General features: G+C 57.3%; 2 protein-coding genes across 6 annotated transcripts in view; both read right to left on the bottom strand.

Moving 5' to 3' along the window:
- Window positions 1–1,250: 1,250 nt before the first annotated feature.
- On the bottom strand, window positions 1,251–4,495 carry NUDT16L1 (nudix hydrolase 16 like 1). Its single transcript, XM_069870241.1, has 3 exons — window positions 4,244–4,495; window positions 3,215–3,475; window positions 1,251–2,243 (listed from the first exon to the last, which is right to left on the bottom strand). The coding sequence occupies exons 1-3, from the start codon at window positions 4,493–4,495 to the stop codon at window positions 1,782–1,784; spliced, it is 975 nt and encodes a 324-aa protein (XP_069726342.1). The 3' UTR covers window positions 1,251–1,781.
- Window positions 4,496–5,704: 1,209 nt separating this feature from the next.
- The window catches only part of MGRN1 (mahogunin ring finger 1), a 55,381-nt gene continuing 39,622 nt past the window's right edge, over window positions 5,705–21,463 (bottom strand). Inside the window, exons 9-18 of one of the 5 annotated variants that reach the window (XM_069870152.1) lie at window positions 17,351–17,419; window positions 15,439–15,598; window positions 13,709–13,818; window positions 12,757–12,822; window positions 9,788–10,011; window positions 8,803–8,926; window positions 8,268–8,313; window positions 7,543–7,650; window positions 6,882–6,893; window positions 5,705–6,335 (exon numbers count right to left, since the gene is read on the bottom strand). In XM_069870152.1, coding sequence (XP_069726253.1) covers window positions 6,886–6,893; window positions 7,543–7,650; window positions 8,268–8,313; window positions 8,803–8,926; window positions 9,788–10,011; window positions 12,757–12,822; window positions 13,709–13,818; window positions 15,439–15,598; window positions 17,351–17,419 — 915 coding nt within the window. In that variant the 3' untranslated portion in view covers window positions 5,705–6,335; window positions 6,882–6,885. Of the gene's footprint in view, window positions 6,336–6,881; window positions 6,927–7,542; window positions 7,651–8,267; window positions 8,314–8,802; window positions 8,927–9,787; window positions 10,012–12,756; window positions 12,823–13,708; window positions 13,819–15,438; window positions 15,599–17,350; window positions 17,420–21,463 lie in introns of all 5 variants that reach the window. The other 4 variants (XM_069870150.1, XM_069870153.1, XM_069870148.1 and 1 more) reach the window with 4 other exon arrangements.

The following is a 21,463-nucleotide window of genomic DNA, read 5'->3' on the forward strand; positions in this document are numbered from 1 at the left end:
TCCCTGCTCGGCTCCTCGTTCCTGTCTCATTTTGAAACCCAAGATTTGAGCAAAGGAGGTCGAAGCCGCAGCCTGGGCCTGGCCCGGCTGTGCCGGCAGGGCCTGGGGACACGACACAGGCTGGGCTTGGACTCAGAACTCTGAGAAAGCTGTTGCAGTATCTCTGAGCTCCAGAGGTGGGTGTTAATGAATAAAAGGGTGCAGCAGACGAGCGTGCTCTGTGTGGCACCAGCCGCTTCCCGAGAAGGGTGGCTGGGACCAGCGCCGTGGAGCCGGCTGGCTCCTTTGCCCCGGCTGCGCTCCCCTGCCAGGCTCACAGCCAAGCAGCCCCCAGCCTGCGGGCAGCAGGCGCTGCTGTAGCTTTGCCCGGCGCTTGGGAAGGCTCTGGCGCTCCTCACTGTCCCCCGGGCTGTTAGTTAGGGTATTTTTTTTGCTTATCCACTTTTTACTTGAACCCCTCTAACGGTTCACGAGTAACTCACCCCCTGATTTTCCTTGGCAATTCCTTTCTCTGGACCAGACTCTCTCTCTCATGTGGTTGCCCAGGACCCATGTTTTCCTATTCCCTCCACCCCCAAGGGGAGCTGCACCAGGTCCGTGTGTCCTGCCACCCCATCCTCCTCGGTGTCAGCCACATCCCTGCCTCCCACCCTTCCTTATTTACGAAAGAACATTGTGCTGCCACCCTCAGCCTCTAAGGGTCTTCAATTAAACCAAACCTCATTTCCGAGTCCCTGGTCGCTCTGCAGAGGAGCTTGCTGCTAACCAGCTGCTCCAACACCTTCACCTGACCTTGCGCTCTGCCGCGATGCCCTGCGACTGCAGCCCCAGGCCAGGGCTCAGCTCCAATTGGAGCAGCTTGTCCAGCGCAGAGGAGCCCCGCGGGGCTGTGGCTGGGAGGAGGATGGAACTAAGGCTCAGTTCAAACACAGCGGGGGCCTCACACAGCGGCTGCGCTGCGGACAGGACAAAGGCCCCACACGCACAGCCCGTACCCGGCTGCTCCCACACCTGCAGCGGAGCAGCCGGCTTCTCCCAGGCCCCGGCTTAATTCCTCAGACGCAGGAGCCATTTTAGGATAACCCAGCGGCCAAAGCTTAACCCACCTTTGTGTTGCTGCAGCCCACGCCCCGCCAGGCCCCTCTGCCCCCGCGCCTCCAGCCTGCAAGGAGCGGGGCCCAGGGAGCTGCGGGCACTGTGCCCCACGGCCCTGCAGGCTCCGCACCAAGAACAATCCCGACTACCACGCGTTCAGCAAAGCCATTTATTCCACCTTCCTGCTCCCCCAGATCTCCAGGTAGAAACCCACACGCGCACGCCCCAGAGGGAATTCACAGCACGCCGGGAGCGCGGCCGCACCGGCACAGGGGACTTGGTGACGCTGGCAGAGGCGCTCGCCCCGCGGTCCCGGCCCTCAACTGCACCCACCGCACGCTCAGCCACGACCAAATCAACACAGGGCATTTAAAAATAAAGACAATTTGTTCCTTAAAAATGAAAAGGGGACCTGATGGCCGCAGTGTCCCTGAAATCAAAGCATAATTGTGGGGCTTTGGTGCCCTCACGTAAGCACATGAACTCTCTGCAGGGGCTGTGCAGGCTGATCTGGGAAGCTCGCTAGAGTTTAATGGCCATAAAAATACAGAGCTGTCCCCTGCTTCGGACAAACCCAAACCCTCCCGGCCGTCGGAATCACGTGGGCAGTGACACGGCCAGCGATGGGTTGGAAAGTTAAAGTCTCTAATCTCACCCACTTTTAATCGAGCGCAAAGGCGGCGGCGTCACTCCATCCCCTCGGCCACCGCCTGCTCCACCACCGCGTCTGCCCCCAGCCCCATCGGCTGCTCGGCCTCGGCCACCGGCATGGCCGCCAGCGGCTCCCCCGCGGCCCCGCTATCCAGCCCTGCCAGCGCCTGCTCTGCCGCCTCCTGCGCGGCCGCCTGCTGCTCTGCCCTGTCTGCAAATTCGTTGCCTGATTTAGCGGCCACCGCCAGCTCGTTTGCTGACCTAATGGCAGCTGCGTTTCCCATCGCCCCCGCGCCGTGGTCGATGGCCGGCTTCTTCGGCTTCTGCGTGGCGGCCACCGCCTCGGCCAGCTTCTCCTCAGGCACCATGTTCAGGATCTTCAGGGCAAAGAGCAGCTGGAATTTGGCGGTTCCCACAAAGGAGTTGCCCAGGAAGTTGGGCAGCCCGCCCATGCGGTCCTTCTGGGTGTAGAGGGGGACACGGACCATGCCCATCACCTGCAACGGGACAGAGCACGGATCAGCGGAGGCCGCGGCAGCGCCGACCCCCCCCGCACCACCCTCTGCCCCCCGCCCCGCCCCCCAAATCCTCTGCCCGTCCCCATCCTTCACCCCCCACCTCCCTCCACCCCCCACCCTTGCCCGGGCCCCCCCAGCCCACGGCCCAGGCCCCCCCCACCCCCGGCCGCCCTTCCCTCCCGCCCCGCTCCACCCCTGCCCGCAGCCCTTCCCCGGCCCCTCGTGCTGCCCGGCCCCGAGCCCCTGCGCTCCCTGCCCGGCCCAGCCCCGGCTCCGTCGCCCCTCCTGCCCCGTCGGGGGGATCCCGCTGCCTCAGGCCGCTACAGGGAGCCCCGCTTCCCCCTCTGCACCCTGCCCTGCCTGGGGACGCCACGGCTCACCCCCACGTCTCCCTCAACCACACCCCAGGGCCAACTGCCTCCACTCACGCAGCTGCCGAAACCTGCGGAGCGCCTCGGGGAGACCCTAGCTCTCGCCTCTACCCCGGGGGCGTCAGCCGGACCCAGCTATCCGGGAGGAAGGCTGCCTCCCGCGCTGCCTCCGTGCAAGCCGGGGAGAACTGGGGTTAGAGCGAGACGTCGCCGCACCGAGGGTCGCCATTCCGGTCCAGGTTACTCAGCCCAGGCTGGGGGAGATGCCCACCAGATGCCAGACGGACCTCACCCGCGTCCCGAGCCCGAGCGGCCCAGCAGGGCTCTTCCCTAGGCGGGCGGTCACCGGGAAAGGCCGGAGCCGGAGCTCGCTACGCTCCGGAGCCCCGAGACACGACCCCGGCCATCGGCCAGACCTCCTAACGCCGGCGCCGCGGGGCGGTGCGCCCCGGCGGCTCGGCCTGCGGTGCATTCCCCCGCCGGGCTGCGAGGGCAGCCGGGCAGAGGCGGGAGGGCGGCTTCGCCTTCCCCGGGGGCTACGGCTGGGAGCGCGGCGCGGCCCCTCTCTGGATGTCCCACCTCCATGCCGTGGTCTCGGGAATGCACCGCGCTGATCTCGATGGTGTGCAGCTCCTCCAGGGTCAGCTGCCTGGCGTACAAATGTGCCACCACGCGATGCGGCCCCTCTGTCAGGTGCGAGCACAGATAATCTGCTTCCGTCAGGCGCACGCAGCCCAAACCCAAGCCCAGCACCCGATTCAGACCGTCCTCCAGGGACCAGTAACGGCGATCCACGAACCCCCCGGGAAAGCCCAGCAGTCCGTCAAACCGCATCTGCATCTGCAATAGAGGCGCACGGCGTTAAGGGGGCCGGCACGGGGCACGGAGGGGCGGGGACGCCCTACCGAGAACTCCAGCGCGTCCCAGACCGCTGCACACCGCCTCGGGACCCGCCGCCTCGGCCGGGCCTGACGTTACCGCCCGGTACGGGGCCCGTGGGCACTACACGAGGCCCCCAGGCCCAGCCCCGGTGCCCCTAGGCTCAGCCCCGGTGCCCCCAGACCCAGCCCAGTGCCTCTAGGCCCGGCCCCGGTGCCCCAGTCCCAATCCGGTGCCTCTAGGCATAGCCCCGGTGCCTCTAGGCCCAGCCCGGTACCCCAAGGCCTAGTCCCGGTGCCCCTAAACCAAGCCCCGGTGCCCGCAGGCCCGGATCCAGTACCTCTAGGCCTAGCCCCGGTGCCTCTAGGCCCAGCCCGGTGCCTCTAGGCCCAGCCCGGTGCCTCTAGGCCCGGCCCCGGTGTCCCCAGACCCAATTCGGTGCCCCTAGGCCCAGCCCGGTACCCCAAGGCCTAGTCCCGGTGCCCCAAGGCCCAGCCCAGTACCCCTAAACCAAGCCCCGGTGCCCCCAGGCCCGGATCCAGTACCTCTAGGCCTAGCCCCGGTGCCTCTAGGCCCAGTCCGGTGGCCCCCGGCCTAGCCCCGGTGCCTCTAGGCCCAGCCCGGTGCCCCCAGGCCCAGCCCCGGTATCCTAAGGCCCGGCCCGGTGCCCCAAGGCCCGGCCCCGATGCCCCCAGGCCCGGCCCCGGTATCCTCAGGCCCGGCCCTCACCAGCACGGCGTAGCGCAGCGGGATGCGTCCGAAGAGCATGCCCGGGTTGGGCGCGTAGAGCATGGCGTGGCACGAGTGGCTCCATCCCGGCCCCAGCCTCATGGCCTCGTACCGCGTCAGCGGTTTCAGCTCGGGGACGCCCGGCACCCCCAGCGTCGGCAGCGGCGGCAGCGCCCCCGCGGGCAGCGCCCCCATGGCCGCCATCGCGCCCATGGCCGCCATCGCCTCGCCGCCCGCCCCCGCGCCGCGCATGCGCCGAGGCGCGCGGGGAGGGGGGCGGGGCCGAGGCGGCGGCGCCGGCCAATCGCGGCGCGACGCGCCCCGCGCGGCCAATGGGAGCGCGGCCCCGCCCGCCCAGGGGAGGCGCGCGGCCAATGGGGGCGCGCGCGGCTGCCCGCCTCGTGCGTCATATACGGCAACGGCCGGCGCCGAGGAGCAAAGCGGGGGGGGGGGGAGGGGGGAGAAAGGCACGCCGGGAAGGGGGCGCCGCGGGCCCGCCCTGGCCACGCCCCCTCAGCCAATCAGCGCTTCCCCTCGCCCATTGGCCCCGCCCACCCCGCCTTGGCCCCGCCCCCGCGTGTCTCTGGCTCAATCCCTCTCCCCCCGATCCAGGATCGAGGGGTCCCTCGGGGAGGTCGCAGATAAGCTGTGCATGAGGGTTGATCTGTTTGAGGGCTTGAAGGCTCTGCAGAGGGGCCTGGACAGGCTGGATCTGGATCAAGGGAATGGTTTAAAAAAGGAGCCAGCACTTGGGACACAACAACCCCGTGCAGCTCCAGGCTTGGGGAAGAGCGGCTGGAAAGACCCTGGGAGCGCTGGGTGGCAGCGGCTAAACATAAACCAGCAGTGGCCCAGGTGGCCAAGAAGGCCACCAGCATCCTGGCTTGGATCAGCCCTGGGGTGGCCAGCAGGAGCAGGGCAGGGATCGTCCCCCTGCGCTCAGTGCTGATGGCACCTCAAATCCTGGTTCAGTTCTGGGTCCCTCACTCCAGGGACCTTGAGGGCCTGGAGAAGGGAATGGAGCTGGGGAAGGGGCTGGAGATCAGGGGTTGTGGGAGTGGCTGAGGGCCCTGGGGCTGTTTAGCCTGGAGAAGAGGAGGCTGAGGGGAGACCTCATCGCTCTCCGCAGCTCCTGGAAATGAGGTTGGAGCGAGGGGGGTTGCTGGGCTCTTCTCCCAAGGAACAAGAGATGGGATGAGAGGGAATGGCCTCAAGTTGTGCCAGGGGAGGCTTAGTTTGCATGTTTCTTCACTGAGAGTGGTGAAGCCCTGCCAGAAGCTGCCCAGGAGAGTGGTGGAGCCTCTACCGCAGGAGAGGTTCAAAAAACACGTAGACATGGCACTTGGGGACACGGTTTAGCAAACACGGTGGGGTCAGACTGGATGAGCTTAGAAGTCTCAATGATTCTATGTTCTCAGCCCCCAGACCCACCCCCAGCTGCTTCAAGCATGGGCTCACGGGGCTGCTCCACGGGTTTATTACTACAAACATAGAGAGGGAGGAGGGGGCTCGCCCCGGGACCCGCCACAGAAGCGGAACAAGGCACACGGCGTGGGCAGCGCCGGGCTTCGCAGGTGGTGGGGGACGCGGGGGTCAGCCCCGAACCACCCCATTCGGGGTGGTTCGGGGCTGACCCCCGCGTCCCCCGCCACCCCCGTGGAACCTTGCACAAGGCTGTGCTCACTGTGTACAAAATATACAATGGTAGTGTCCTTCATCTGATGATTTTGACCCCAAAACCACCCTCCCCTTTCCCACACCCCACGTAAAAACACGACGCCAGCCCCTACCCACTGCCGGCAACGAACATGCACGTCTTTAAAAAAAAGCCGAGCTTGTGCTAAAACCGTGCCGGGCAGCATCCTCAGGGATGGTGAGCACGGAGTATTCCTGCCCCAAGAGGTTGGGTGTGGGGTCTGGGGGCCAGTGGCTGGGATTGGGGGAGGTCCAGCAGCAGGGATGGGGAGGCCCAGCCCTGCTCACGAGAGGTTCTGCTCGTCTTCCAGGTGAAGACGCGTCTGCTCGAAGAGAAGGGGCTGCGTGGGGCTGCCGGTGCCACGGCCGGGGAGCGTCTTCGTGAAGTCAGATGAGCCTGAGGGAGGAAAAAGGGGGTTCAGAGCCTGGAGTTGGACTCAGAGTTAGAGAGAGAACAGCGTGGGACAAGGAAACCATCACCCTTGCCACCTTCTCCTACCACAGGAGACAGGGCTGGAGTCCACAAGCTCCATCTCCTCTGCCCCAGCTAAGATACATGTTGAGCAAGCGACAGGGAGAGGAAGGGGACACACAATCTGCCACCGGCTTGGGAGAAGCCAAAACGGCTCTGGACATTTGTGGTGCCCACCAGGCAGCACATCCCTCACCCAGGAGCCCAGCAGAAGCTGGTGGGGAGGAGGCCAGGGTTTCTGCTGCCCTGCCTGGGGGCCTGGCACTTGGGGACAGCGGGGTGCTAGGATTCTGGTGCCAGGAAGGAGGCCAGAGCCAGCAGTGTGGCCTGGCTGCTTTGCTGCCCCCTCCTTCCTTGCCCTGATGGCCACGATTAGTCCCATTCCCACTCTCTCCCAGCTGCCAGCCTTCCCCGGAGGGGTCCTGCTGCTAAGAATAACAGTGATGCATGAAAAAGAACAAGAAGACGTACCAGCTTACTCTTCTATACCAACAGAGCAGGAATCAGGACCCAGTGCTGCCCAAGACAGGAGGAAGGAAGGCAGACAGAGAGGGAAGGAGACATTAGAGAGGTACTCAGGTACTCAGAAAAAGATTGCGGCTCTACAGAAGAAAACGGGCTGCAATGACACCAGTCAGGAGCGAGGCCAGTGCAGCAACTCATGGCTGCGCCTGCCAGCAAAGCAGGGCACCCACAGCCCTCCCCACCCCAGCAGAGGGGTGCCCGCTGTCCCCTGTGCCAGCTCCAGCTCCCAGAAGCCGGCCCAGACGGTTCTCCTCCCTTGCCAAAAGCAGGAAAGCGGTTTGGGGCAAGCACATCAGGCCACGGCCACATAAACAGGACCCTGGTGCCATCAAGCAGCCCGGAGAGGAGGAAGGAGGGGAAGGACAGAGACAAAAGCGTGGGAGAAAAGGAGGAAGAAGGGGAATAAATTACCTCTGTGTTAGCCCCCCTCGCCCACAGCTCACTCTGCCCGCTAGGAGGAAGGTGTGCCCTGTTCCCTCTCTGCAGCCACCGCGCCAGGGAGGCTGCCCACAGGGGGGCACAGTCCCCAACCCCTCCTCGGTGCCTCGAACCCGAGCCTCGAGCACAGGAGGCTCACCGTCTCCCACCCCAACGACACGGCCGTTACCTGGCAGGTAGACATCTACCGGGGGGTCACTCTCCGACTGCGTCAGGCTCCTGTTCTCGCTGCAGCTGCCGTCCTGCAGGACGTCTTCCACAGAGGGCGGGCGGCTACCTAGAACCAGCCAAAAGCGCAGCCCCTCAGCCCCCAAACCAACTCTGCAGGGGGCACGCCAAGATCTTCCACGTGAGGAACTCCCTCCGGCACAGGAGGAAGGACCCTGGCATACAAGGAAGCCCCCAGATCCCCGAGAGGTGTTGGAGAGATGCTCAGGTCGCAGTGCCGAAGGGCCAGCTCTGCTCACACGCAGGCTCCTGCCCCACATCGCACCCAGCGCTCCCCTCTCACCCCATTCTTGTGCCCTCTGGATGCTGACTGAGCTCCAGAGCTCCATCCCAAAGACACGGGGCACAGCCTGCACGCCTGGTACCGCAGCCATGGTCTCACCGGGACCATATCGGTGCACGCAGCTACTTCTCCCTCAGCCAAGCGAGGGGACAGCCCACAGCATGGGCAGCTCTGCTTATGCAGGGCTTCCAGCAAGGAGATGCTTGGCAATAAATCAGGGAGATCTGTTGATTCCACTCCCCTGCTTCCTAGGACAGACTCTGGCACAGCACAGCAGCTCAGAGATGGATTTCAGGGGTTGAATGTTTCTGAACTCCCTGACTGTCCCCTTCCCACCAGAGTGGAGCTGGATGCCAAGATGAGGTCCAGCGCCCTCCACTTACCCTGCTGTAGGGATGAGGCCTCCTCGATCTCTTCCCCTGCCACGCTCTGTATGGAGGAACAGCACAGGTTATTTTAACAGCTGGAGGCCTTTGCTGCGCTCACCTCCTGCTCTGGCTTTCTCTGGAGAGCTGCGCTCGGTCAAGGATTTGATTCAGGGAGTGAGCGAGGGGCCACCCACCAGCACCGTGGGCTGGGATGGAGTGGTTTTACCGGCTGTGGTAAAACCATCCTGCCCCAAACACTGCTGGGCTCCTCTGGGAAGCTGGGGAAGCTCTACATGGTTGCAGCCAAGTGCCTCTCCCATCCTCCAGCTCCCAGAGACACATTAGGAGCACAGGGAATGGCTACGTCCCTTCCCATGGAGCCCTATGGGTAAATGGAGGCAGCTGAGTTGGCTCCTCGCTACTTGCGCTACATCTTTACCCCATCACAGAGGAAACGATGGCACTTCCCGAGGCACCTCCCATGTCCCAGAAGAAGCCCACCCCGAGAAGAGCTCTGGCTCAGAGCAGCTCCTCAGCAGAGCACACTTACTTCTGGAGAGCTGGTCTCTCTCAGGACCAGCTCACCACCACTCAGCACCGGCTGCGCATCAGAGTCCTCAGAGAGCTTTTCTTCATCCTCCTCGTGGATCGGAGATGAGGGAGACCGTAGTGTGCTGCAGGAAAAGAAAATCCATTTGCAAGAAGCCACAGTGCTGTCAGCACCGCAAGCCCTGGCAGATTCGGTGGCAGCAGCTCGAGTTGTCACCACCCCTGCCCTGTCCCTCCACCAGCAGCACAAGCCAACACACAGGAGCAGGAGCTCAAACTACTTGGCTACATTCATGGGAGCCTCCAGTATCAGCTACACTAAGAACAACAGCAGCAGCGGTGCTGGGGCAGAGCCAAGTGCTGCAGAGCTCCAGCACAGTAACGCAACTCAGACAAATCCGGCCTTTGCAAGGAAAGGAAGAGGCTCAGATCCCCCCGCTGCGCCTCACACCTTCAGGGGCTCCTTTCCCACGAGGAAATTTGGAATGAAGCTCAGTGAGGAGTGTAAAGAATAAACCCGGTCTGACTCCACTCCATGGCACCCACACCTACATCTTCCAAGGCCAGCAGAGGAGGCTTGAGACAACAGCTAAAAGATCTCACTTAGTATTTTGTGCTCTGAAATTTTTTTGCTCCTGTGGAACATCGTGGAAAACTGAAACCTGAGAAGGTCTGGATGTCAAGCACAAATTGAGGAACTAACTGTATTGGGAAGGAGATATTTCCATCCAAACCTTGGATGAAATCTCCTTGTTCAAAACCCTTCCTTTTGGTGACACAGCCAGCTCTTACAAGACACGAGTTCGTCACCTGAGGCTGCACACAGGGCTGGTATCCCAGTTCTCTCACCGGCATGAGTACCTGCAAGCCTCCTAAGATTGTGAGTTAGCAGTGCTACTAGCAACAGGACCAGCCAGAGCTCTCTGGTGTAGCCACAAGCCCTCAGGGCTTGCAAGAGCAGCAGACCCCTCCGTCCCCGTGCTGACCTATCTGGAGACTTGCTCCTCTTGCCCTTTTGGTGGCTGCTCTCCACGGCTCTGTCCATCCCGACAAGCGGGCGGCTGGCAGGTGGCATCCCATCCACCACGCCAGAGTAGTTGATTTCTTCATACAGAGGAGCTGACGGGATAGTGGGGGAAACAGAGCGAAGGCCATTCAGCGCTTCCAGCAAGGAGATGGGCTCGTAGCCCGGAGGGATGTTGTCAGAGCTCTGTGGGCGAGACGGAGAGGGACACGTTAAGAAACCCTCACCAGGCTGGAAGCCCCCGTAGAATGGGGCAGCCCTGCTGCAACCCAGCCCTGCACCTCCCACGCTGCATGCCCACCCCCACAGACGCCTCTCCTCCCTTCCCCTGCAACAGCCACACGCTCCCCAATTTGGGCTGCAGCACTGAGGATGCTCAAGGCAAGTTTCCAGAGAAATGCACGAGACTGGGCACCTCAGCAAGCCAGAAGATAGCCAGACAACTCCCCATCATACTTTCGTGAGCCAGACAAGGAGGGTGAGAAAGCAGATTCATAACAAAGGTGCTCTAAAATACATTTGTTTTTTTAATCCTAGAATCTCCTCCGATGGTTCAGAGACCTTTCCAGCTCAATAATGAGCCAGCAGTGGCCCAGGTGGCCAAGAAGGCCAATGGCATCTTGGCTTGGATCAGAAACGGCGTGGCCAGCAGGTCCAGGGAGGTTCTTCTCCCGCTGTACTCGGCACTGGTGAGACCGCTCCTCGAATCTTGTGTTCAGTTCTGGGCCCCTCACCACAAGAAGGATGTTGAGGCTCTGGAGCGAGTCCAGAGGAGAGCAATGAAGCTGGGGAAGGGGCTGGAGAACAAGTCTTATGAGGAACGGCTGAGAGAGCTGGGGGTGTTTATCCTGGAGAAGAGGAGGCTGAGGGGAGACCTCATTGCTCTCTCCAACTACCTGAAAGGAGGTTGTGGAGAGGAGGGAGCTGGGCTCTTCTCCCAAGTGACAGGGGACAGGACGAGAGGGAATGGCCTCAAGCTTTGCCAGGGGAGGTTCAGGCTGGACATTAGGAGAAAATATTTCACAGAAAGGGTCATTGGGCACTGGCAGAGGCTGCCCAGGGAGGGGGTTGAGTCACCTTCCCTGGAGGGGTTTAAGGGATAGGTGAATGAGGTGCTGAGGGACATGGTTTAGTGTTTGATAGGAATGGTTGGACTCGATGATCCAGTGGGTCTTTTCCAACCTGGTGATTCTATAAGCACACTGCTTCTGCTTCCAGCCCTGGTGCTCACGGCTATTCCACAGCACCACCAGAGCACCTGTAAGAGCCAAAGTTGGGGAGGAGAGCTGTTCCTCAGAGCCTACAGCTCTTCCACTGCTCCCATGGACTCGGTCACCTCAGTCGCGAACACTGACTGCAAAGTCGCCTCTGCTAAAAGGTAGGAAAGGGATCGCAGAACCACTGACCTCACAGGGAGGAGAGCAAAACTGCACCAATTCCCATTCCCTCTGCAAGTCACTGAGCTGCCAGTCAAAGGAACACTGGCAAAGCCCTTAAAACAACATCGGTTCAACTCCAAAATTCCTCTTGATCAACAAGATCCTGTGGATTTGGAGATAAACAGGGTGGTCACAGAAGGCACTAGATCTGATGGGGAGGGAAGAACGAGGGGCCCAGCATCAACCCACATCCCCCAGGAACTGGTCTTAGGAGGGCTTTGAGGCTGCACTGAAGACCACAGCCACAACTGCAAGATAACAAAGTCAGCTGAACATGGAACGAGTTCACAGTTGCTGCCACCTGTAGACGGTGGGGCCAAAAGCCATCTCCACAAAAAACTTTATTTCCAGCCAGCCGCTTGGAGGGGCTCTTTTGTGGGCAGAAAAGTCAGGGAGACAAAACACCCTGGCTTGTGTTTCGGACATTTTCTCCTGGCTGTGAAGACCAAGGCCTGAGGGGTGAAAGGCTGCTCACTGTGGTGAACGCTCAAGTTCCATGGCTCAGCTCCCAGGCTGGAGGAGAATTTCACAGCCAACGGTGCAGCTCCCTCGCTGCAAGTCACTGAGGTTCAAACACCCCCAGGGGACACCGCTCTCTCCTGGGACACTCACCACTACCAGAGTGGTGCCAATCACTGCAGGAGGCTTGCAGAGAGCCAGGGTGATACCGAGCTTGCAAAAGCCTCGGTATTTGACCGGAGCCTCAGCTTTCCTCCACACCTGTCAAGCAGAGTGAGCCACATTCCTCTTAAGGCTGCGCATCCAGGGTGGCCTAAGCAAGAGAAAACTGCAGCCTCCCACACATCGATGACAGCCGTAGCTGCATTTGATGGGAGTACACAGAGAAGGCACAAACAGGGCCTTCTTTTCCCCTCACCTTTCCTCTTCCCGGCTCCTGGTCCCCAACAATTGCCACTCCTGCTGCCCCAGCACAGCATTCATTACATGCTTTTCACACCAGCTCAGAGGGTCCACGACAAAACAAGCTCCATCCTCCCTGCTTCAGCAAAAGCAAACCAGTCCACCACAGCCAGTGTTCCTGAACACAAACCTCGTCCGATCGTGCATATTTGTCCCAGTACCAGGGTGGAAATCCCCACAAGATGTGCCCATGCCAAACCGACAAGTGGATGAGACAAGTGCAAGGAAGCTTTTGGGTGAGCCAAGGGGACAGCAGCTTGCCCAGAGTCCTACAAAGCCACGAAAACACCTTGGCCAGGAACTATCAACCAGCCAGGCTCAGGACCTGGGGACAGTCCTTGAGAATCAGTGTCGATCCTTGTTGCAGGCTCGTTCCTCAGACCGGGGAGGTTAGTGATCGTCCGTGCAGGGCATGAGTCTCACAACCAGTGTGGAGGCAGAACGTGGAGTGTTGCAGCCTGTGCAGGGGCACGAGTCACACCCAGTGTGCTGGCAAACTTTCGCGTGTGTAACATACACATCCATGTGCAAAGAACTGCCATGGGAGGCAAACTCAACCCAGTCCACTTACTGTTTCCCTTCTAGGTTTCCTGCTGGGCAGGGAGACAGTGCTCACTTTAAAGGGTTTAAAGGAAAACTGTCAAAAGAAAACCATGTTTTAAAGTTGTTTCTTGAGGTCAGTGACATGAAGAGACCCACAGCATCTCCTCACCTCACTCCAGGTTACAGCACCTGCTTCCTCTACACAACACGCTCTGCTTCACAACAGCCCCTGGGGTCTCTCTCTCCCCTGCCCGATTTCTTAGCCCCACTGGAAGGCAGCAGGGCTACAAACCACAGAGGACAGATGGATAAAACAGGCTTCTTTCTGTGACAATCTCCTGTTCCCATGGAAGCCTGTAAGATGATCTGGATGCGTAACTCCCTCTCTTCACTCTGATCTCATGTGTCTCAGCACAGCCAGCGCTGCTCAGGCAATGAGCTGCTGCCCAACCCGCACCAGGGACACCAGCACCGCACTTTGCATCCCACACTCCCTCTGCTTCCTGCGGAGACCCCAATCACTCAGGGAGCCTGGCACAGGGAGGCCTTTCTGCCACCACGCTGGGAACCCTGAAGCCAAGGGCACTTCACCAGCGTGTGCTGCCACACAGATGTGCATGCAAGAAAACTCTAAACCCACATTTTCCCAGCTCCCAATCTGTCACGCCCTATCTGCCACTTTTCTGCTGGGACAAGCCCCGAAAAAGCTTCTCAGTCTGAGGTTTCCGAGGATTTGTTTCCTGCAAAAGACTGGAGGGCACTTGGCTAAAACCAGTTGTATTACTAATCTACCTGGCTCTCTAGCAGGGTGGAGAAAAGAGGCTGCAGTGCTCAGAAAGATCTTGCTCCAAGGCCTGAGTGCACCTCCTGAGGTTCCAGGGATGCCAGACATCAAGCCGAGCAACTTTTGCATGCACAAGCTGCCCACTCAGGCTGAGATCAGCACCTAAGCTTTGTAGAGGGGTCTGCAAGGTACTTACAGAGTGCTCGTCATGGTCAACGCTCTGTGCCAAGACAGGGCTGAACGACACCGGTGACAGAGCCCCTGGCTTCTTCCTCACAGCCCGGATCTGCAGTAGGGCGCGGAAGGCTAGGAGAGAACAGCAAGGAAGGTGACCGCGCGGCCAAACAGGACCAGGCCATGCCAGACACGAGCCAGAGCTCCTTGCCTGCCTGGGTACAGTGATGTACAGAGCTCCTTCAGGCCTGCCACTGTACAGCAGAGTAAGAAAAGTATAAGCTAAGCCTCAGGCAGCACACTGCAAGCTACAGAATGGTGCAAGACCTCAGGTGAAATCACTTTGGATTCATTCAGACCCCAGCAGTCTCAGCCCTGGGGTCCAGCTGGTACTGGAAGCACCACGGGCTGCTCACTCGCCCACGAGCACTACGGCGGTGAGAGGTTCTGCAGTAGCTGCGAACCCAGCCAGAGGGTGAGTGGCTGAACTGCTGTCTCCAGCCCAGCAATCCCTCGGCCCGCAACCACAACAGCTTTGATCTCCAGCCCCTGCCCACAGTCCCTTTTTCTATCTGCAGATCTTTCATATTGTTGGTTCCTCTGTGCCAAGGGTGCGTAAGAATGAGCCAGACATCTGCTCCGATGCAGCTGTAAGAACTTGCTCGTGCACATAAAGCCCAAGCATTTCTTATTGCACTCAGTTGCTTGCAAAATCAACCTAGAGCCAGAGGACAGAGGTGAAAATCTCTCTTCGCTGCTTCTGCATCCCCCAGATGCAAATTCCCAGGGAGTTGGACACGGGGGCACTTTCCAAATAAACACAATGCACTCCGCTGCAGCACGCAGATGAGATAACGCTGTTCCTGTCTTTTAAGTTGTGCTGCTTACAGAAAAAGCTGTCTGGCACTTCCTCTGGTAAGATCTTGCTTTTGGTTACTGCATGTTTGCCAAGTTTTAACTGTTTAGACTCAATTTCTCAGGCCAAACATCTGTCTAAGGCTCTTTCTTAATTTTCCTGAGGAATATCAGTCAGGAAAAATTGAACACCTCAGAGACCAAGCACAGGGTAAAACACACAATTTGTCTGTTCCAGCAAACACAAAGGCATTTTCCCAAGATATTCCTACCCCTCTGTGCTTTTGAGAAAAGTCACGCAATTTAGCAAGTATTGCCCGAGTATCAGAAAGGGGATTTAATTTTTTCCATCTTTTGGGAGCTGAGCAATGCAGGGCTTAAGCAGATCCTCCTAACCCTCCTGACAAAGCAAAGGACTTCAAATTGACTGTTATCTCCTCTCTGCCTCCCTGCTGAAGTCAAAGTAAGGTGGTCAGAGTGCAAAAAAATCATGAAAAGAACTTGGACAGCTCTCCAGTGGGGCCGGCTACTGCCTGAGGCAGATACTCTCAGGATAAAGCTTCTGCATCCAGATACTCTCAGGATAAAGCTCCTACATCCTCTCCTTCGGAGGCATTTTCCATCACCTTCACCAAAACACCACAAGCGCCTGCATGGCTCAGCTCAGAGTACCTGCACCTTCAATGGCCAGGGAAGCACAGGACAAAGGGCCGTCCTCCCACGTGTTCTCCTCCTTCCCAGTTATTTTAGGTGCCAGGAATCACCAGTGAGAGCAGCACCGTGTTCGATGCTACGTCTTGGGTTTGGGGATATAAAATACACGCTGCCTCTCACAGCCTGACTTATCTGGAGCCTAAGAGGGAGAAAGATGCCCGTGTCTGCTGGGCACATACTCACGCAGCCTGCAGATGGGGCAGTTGTTGGCCTGGTAGCGCAGGGTGTCGGCGCAGGAATTGCACAGACAGAGGTGTCTGCAGGGCAGGATGAGGGTGTCGCGGAGGTCCGACAGGCAAACCACACACTCGTTGCTGTTGTCACTGTTCTCATCGTCTGAAGGCTGCAACGAGGCAAGATATGTGCATGTGAACAGAAAGGGCCACGCAAAACTGCCAAAGGACTCTGGAGCCTGGGGAAACTGCGCACCCCAAACGCTATGAGAGAGCTGGCATCTTCTTTCCACAGCTTTCAGCCAGGGTTTCTCAAGGAGAGGGAGCTCCAGCCCACACAGCCCTGCTAGGGACTGTGTTTCTTGCAGGCTCTGCTCTGGGCTCGCTGAAGGCCAGAGACCAGGACACTGTGAATTCACGGCACAGCTGTCCCTCCACGCTGTGCGCAGAGCAAAGCCCCTTCAGGGCAGGGACCTCCTTGGCTGAGGGAGACCGGGAACACGCTCCTGCCCACCAGCCTGGTGGCTCCCAGGGGCACCAGGGAAGCAGGTTCTTTGGCAGCGCAGCCTATCTGCCCCATGTCCACAGAGAGAAAGCATCCCAAGAAGTCCCTGCTTGCTGACTGTGGCCGGCAGCAGGGTCCGGCTGCCCTCGGCTCCACAGGAGGAGGCACTCCAGCCACGTCTAGCTCAGTTTCCACAGGTTCTCTGAACAAGCCATAGAGTGAGTGGTTCTCCTGCCACAACACCTTCACCAGCCTCCTGTGCTGGCACAAGCTCTGATGCAGCTGCAGGAGAACCAGCCTGTTTGTCCCATCACGTGCACTGCTCATCTATTTTGGGAGGCAGGGAGGGCAGGCTTTTCACTTTCCCATTCATAGGGTTTGCTAAGTATACAAGGAAGAACAGAAATGGCCTCAGGCAACTCGGCTGATGGGCCACAAATGTGTGATTGTTGGATCAAGAGAATCATCACAAGACCCTGGAGAACCCAAAGAGAAACCATCAATTCTCTTAAAAAGAGATCCTGTACAAAGAAAAACCTTTGAAAAGACTTCTCCCTCCTGCCTCTTCAGGCAATACCTGTTGGCACAGGCAGAGAGAGATCACAGGGTGCTTTGGGCAGGACACTGCATTGCTTGGAAAGGAAATCCTGCTTGTTTTGCCCTTTGGCTACTCCTCTGTTTGCAAACCACACGCTCCACACATGGGATCGGTCTGGTCCCGAGGCCAGCACGTGGCACACTCTGCAGCCCAGGTGGCAGCAAAGGGCAGCTCTACTGAAGGCTGAAGCAAGCACAAAGCAGCCAGTCTGCACAGGGCTGTGGCAGAAGCTCCTCCCTAAAGACAGGCACTGTTTCTGGTTAAGGCATTTGCGTATACATCCCCTAGTGATGCTGTGCTACCTCTTGGTGGGGGATGCAGGCTGCTCTCTGGACACGGCCGAGCCCCAGAGTACTTGGTTCCCTCCAATCCTTCAGGAAAATTCAGCCCTCCCAATAAAAAACATAACTCTCCCCCAAAAAAACAGATACTCTCAGCTGTGCAAACTGGGCAGCACCCAGACTGGCCATCAGGGCACCGCTAGCAGCAGCTGACACTGGCTCACTGTGTCTACAAGCCCTTACAATCAGCTCTCTGCCCCAGGAGGCACTGATATCCTTCTCTCCCAGCAATTCCAGACCCAGGGAGTATCCTCAAGAGCCTCATGCTATCTAAAGTGACCGCAGCACAACTCCACTGATTGTTTGGGCCTTACAACAAACATGACGCCCTGTCATCCTTGGGCTTCTTCAGTGTCTACACGCAGACTTGACAGTCGCTCTGGGAAGCATCTCCAAGCCCCATAGTTAAGCTCAAAAGCAGAAGGTGCAGTCTGGAAACCCTCAGCTCAGGGAGCAGGAGCCCCAGGGGCACCTTTACCTTGGTCTCTTGGTTGTTTTTGTTCTCAATGCCGTAGATCTCCTGAAGCAGATAGCTCACCCGGTCAACCTAGGGAAGAAGACAACAATTAAGAGTGCCAGCTGCTCTGTCATTGCTGCTTTGCGATCACCTCCTCTCCCTCCCCATGTCTTCATTATACCCATGGCAGCAGCCCCTACAGCCACATAAAAAAATAACAGAAACAAATATTGCAAAGGATAGCTGGGAGATGAGTCCTTCCTCAAAAAGCGGTGCCCGTCCTGTCTGGTCTGAGTAGGGAACCCAACTGATCAGTTTTGCCACCATCAAAATCATCTTGAAAACAAGTACTCTGCTCATCTCAGAGATCAAGAGGGAATATGCACCCATAGCTCAAATAAGCCAGAGGCAATCAGCCTCCACAGTCCTTTCCTTCTGTGAAGTACAGCTCAGCTTTAGCCAAGATGGACTTCCACCATCTCTGTAACCTCAGGAGAGGTTATTACAGCAGCTCATTACTGGCACATCAATAGCTGAGCATCACTTCCCTGTTCATCACCTGGGAGCATAAGGTCAGACTGCTGAAGACAGACAAACCATCTCCCTTAGCATGAGAAGCACTTAAGGGACAACATTAGTGCAGTGTCATTTGTTACCACCTCCAGGCTCTTGGTGGCATCTCTAAATTGGGGTGTGTGGTGGCAGAATGCTGGAAGCTGCCTGCAAACTCCACTGAGCAGCTGAATTAAAGCACTGAGGCAAGAAAAGCTGATAGTTCAACTCCCAGCAGGGCAAGCCCCTTTTGCACTGTGGGGTGTTCACAGAATCATAGAATGGTTTGGGTTGGAAGGGACCTTTACAGGTCACCCAGTCCAACACCCCCGCAGGAGCAGGGACATCTTTAACCAGATCAGGGTGCTCAGAGCCCCATCCAACCTCACCTTGAATGTCTCCAAGGATGGAAGCTCCACCACCTCGTTGGACAATCTGGGCCGGTGTTTCATCACCCCCATTGTAAAAAATTTCTACCTGATATACAGTTTAAATCTCCTCTCCTTTAGTTTAAAATCATTATTCCTTGTCCTGACATAACCCCAGCCTTTCCTGGAGCCCCTTTTCAGTACTGGAAGCTGCTCTAAGGTCTCCCCAAAGCCTTCTCTTCTCCAGGCTGAACAGCCTCAGCTCTCTGACTGTCCTCATGTGGGAGGTGCTCCAGCCCCTAGATAATTTTGGTGGGCCCCCCCATTCCCTAACTCAGGCAGAAAGTACATGAGACTCTTAAAACCGTGAGGAGCAACCTCTACAAGGATGCAGAAAGATACTGGTCCCCTGAGATGTGGTGCTACACAGCAGCTTCCCCAGAGCAGGGCGTGTTCCTCCGGACAAGAGCCCACGAGAGGGAAATGGTTGCCAGGGATCAAACTGCCACATCCTGCAAGCAGGGGAAGGAAACACTTTCATGTCATCGTCAAGAACTGTCCAGTCGACACCAGGCAGTGAAGCCAAGCCACAGGGAAGCTAGTGCTTCAACAGCTCACCCATCCCAGGGCTTTTGGCAATTCCATGTGTAACCGGCCTCTCTCCTCTCCTTTTGTCAAGCCAGGTGCTCAGAAAAGCAGCGGGATTTCAGTGCTGCAGCAGGCATCACATGCCAAGACGAGAGCAGGAGCTCATTATAGCCAGCCTGTTTGCCAGTGTAGCTGGGATGCAGCAGCTTTAGCAAACTAATTTCAGCATCTCCCCGCTGAACTCAGCGTGCAGCTCACAGACAATCTGTTCTAGGCCTGTATTTCAAGGCAGTGAGGTCAGCTGCTGGACCGAGGAGTAAAATCCTCTGCAGCAGCTCACAAGTCACCCAGGAAGTCTGGGAACAATAAAGCAGGAGATGTCCTTTTGTAATGTGACATTTCAAAGAGAGTCCTGTTACAGCATCCTGACTCCTCGAAGGATCATGATGAGCAACAAGGAGTGCAGAAGTGGTCAGCTCAAAGGAAAGAAGACAGGAAGAAGAAGCCAAAGCCTCTGTAGGAGACTAGTTCGTTTTAACTGCTTGCCTCTAAAAATCCCAGGAAGCTCAGGTCCCAGTAGGAAAAGACTGAGCACGGCAACATGGCTCTTACTAGAAAGACCTCTAGGTTTTAAGAGAGCAGGAGAAAATAAGGAGGGATAGGTGATTGTACTCGGTGCAGTCCTTCACCTTCATGCTTCTCCAACCCCTTCCACACCTCATCACCCTTCCAAAGAGCTCTGTTGCTATATGAAGCCTCAGCTGATGCACACAGGAGCCAACCCCAGGTCACATTTTCCTGCCAATCCATCTGTTTGCATTCATCCATGCTGAATTTCTTTAAACAGGTCAGTACATACACTACAACTGATCTCAGCTGAGAGAAAAAAGCAGTTCAGCTTATCAGCTGCTGCTTCCTGCTCCCAAAGAGCTTGAAAGATCAATGCACATAAAAGATACCCAGGAATCCTGCAATGGCAAGGAGGGGAAGGCAAAAGAAAAGCACGTACAATGTTCCCTGCAGGCAGATACTTTATACCTCTGCTCTAGGCTCTCATGGGTGCAGATGCTATCTCAGTTTCAGCAGTACTGTGTGTACTTCTAGCAAGAGCTTCCTTCTATTTTAAAAGCCAGGAGAGAGAACATGCAAGTATTACATTTTACAGACTGCCAATAAAAAAAAAGTACCCGCAGCCAAACACTGAGTGGGAAGGTTACAGGCTCTGCCAGGAAAGACAGAAAAGCACACACTGTTTCACTGCCGGAGTGAGCTAACCATAATGTGGTAGGGTGGGAATCTCCCTAAGAAGCATTTTCAGCAAGACAGCCCTCATCTGGGGAGGCTGGACTGCTAAATGGAGAATGGGATACACTGTGTTAGAGCAAACCTTAACCCAGCGGTGGCTCAGAAAGCTCGCAGCCAGGGAACCAAATAAATAAATAAAATCCCCCCAGACGTCCACAAGCAAGATAAATGAGCAGCTTTTCATCAGCTCATGAATGCTCTTCTCTGATCAGAAGAATACGCGAGAGAGGTGCTGCTGGCACCACACTGCTCTGCTCCCTCAGCGCCCAGGCAACCTCTCCCAGCTCAGCGCACAAGCTCTCTCTTGTAATGGCTCTCTCTTGCCATGGCTCTTCTGGATGTTCCCACTACAAACCTGCCTTCATACACTCCCTAGATTCCTTTCTGGAACAGTCTCTCATTGGATCCATTAAAAATACTTGTGGGACCCAGACTGATCCACTGGGCAGGAGATGAAGCTGCAGCACAGCCGAAGGAAGCACCACGGGAGGGAGGAAGCTCAGGTCGGTCTGGGACACACGGGGCTCAGAACAGATGTCAGGCTGGAGCCACAGGGAACTCGTCACCAACACTGGAATAAAGCTCTGGCAGAAGGGGCTAATTTTGCTTCCACTGGGCATGAGGGAGCTTGAAAGACAGGCCGTGAGTCTCTGCACAGCACTGGTGAAGATACAAACCACAAGTCCCTGGATGCTTAGAGGGGACAGGCGAGATGAGCTAAAAGGTCTCAGCCCCTGGGGCTGCTCCAGATTCCATAGGCACGGCAAGGAGACTTGTGCAGGGAGAAGATGATCCTCTCCCCTTGTCACTTAACACACACGGTGAATTACTGAATGCAATTTTGATGCATGATTAACTAGTACTCGTCAGTGGTCCTCTGTGATTTAGGGACTGGAAGGAACATCTTAGAGCAAAAAGAGTCTAATCAAGACACTTAATGACCTTCTTGGTAGGAAAAGGCTTTTTAATTCAGATGAGCAAGCTGCGTTCAAAGCAGAATCACAGCACACATCTAAAGGTGAAGGGACTGACCCCAGAATCTCATCTCTTCCTCCAAGCCATTTCAAGCTGATTCTTGGAGCAGGACTACCATCAGATTTCCTTTCCAAAGCTGAAATTCTCGGCAATCTTAGCAGTTTGTGGTTGTATTTCTCTCGATGCAAGACAGGATGCAATTTCAGTCTTGATAAGGCAGTGCACAGCGTCTGCACACCACACCACACTGGGCTGGGCTACAGTAGGGCTACAGATCCCTAATATTTTTCTGTTTGCCCGCCTCTCTTCCTCCCTTCCCCTCGTAACATCTGCAGTGTACACAAAC

This window comes from Phaenicophaeus curvirostris, chromosome 16 (genome assembly GCF_032191515.1).
Source record: "Phaenicophaeus curvirostris isolate KB17595 chromosome 16, BPBGC_Pcur_1.0, whole genome shotgun sequence".
In the NCBI taxonomy this organism is placed as follows: domain Eukaryota; kingdom Metazoa; phylum Chordata; class Aves; order Cuculiformes; family Cuculidae; genus Phaenicophaeus; species Phaenicophaeus curvirostris.

Excerpts from the sequence above, each read along its gene's own strand:
- NUDT16L1 (XM_069870241.1), bottom strand. The coding sequence starts at position 4,495 with ATGCGCGGCGCGGGGGCGGGCGGCGAGGCGATGGCGGCCATGGGCGCG. Across the intron at positions 3,476-4,243 it reads CGCTGCGCTACGCCGTGCTG|ATGCAGATGCGGTTTGACGG; the intron begins GTGAGGGCCGGG and ends CCTCTATTGCAG. Across the intron at positions 2,244-3,214 it reads CCCGAGACCACGGCATGGAG|GTGATGGGCATGGTCCGTGT; the intron begins GTGGGACATCCA and ends GTCCCGTTGCAG.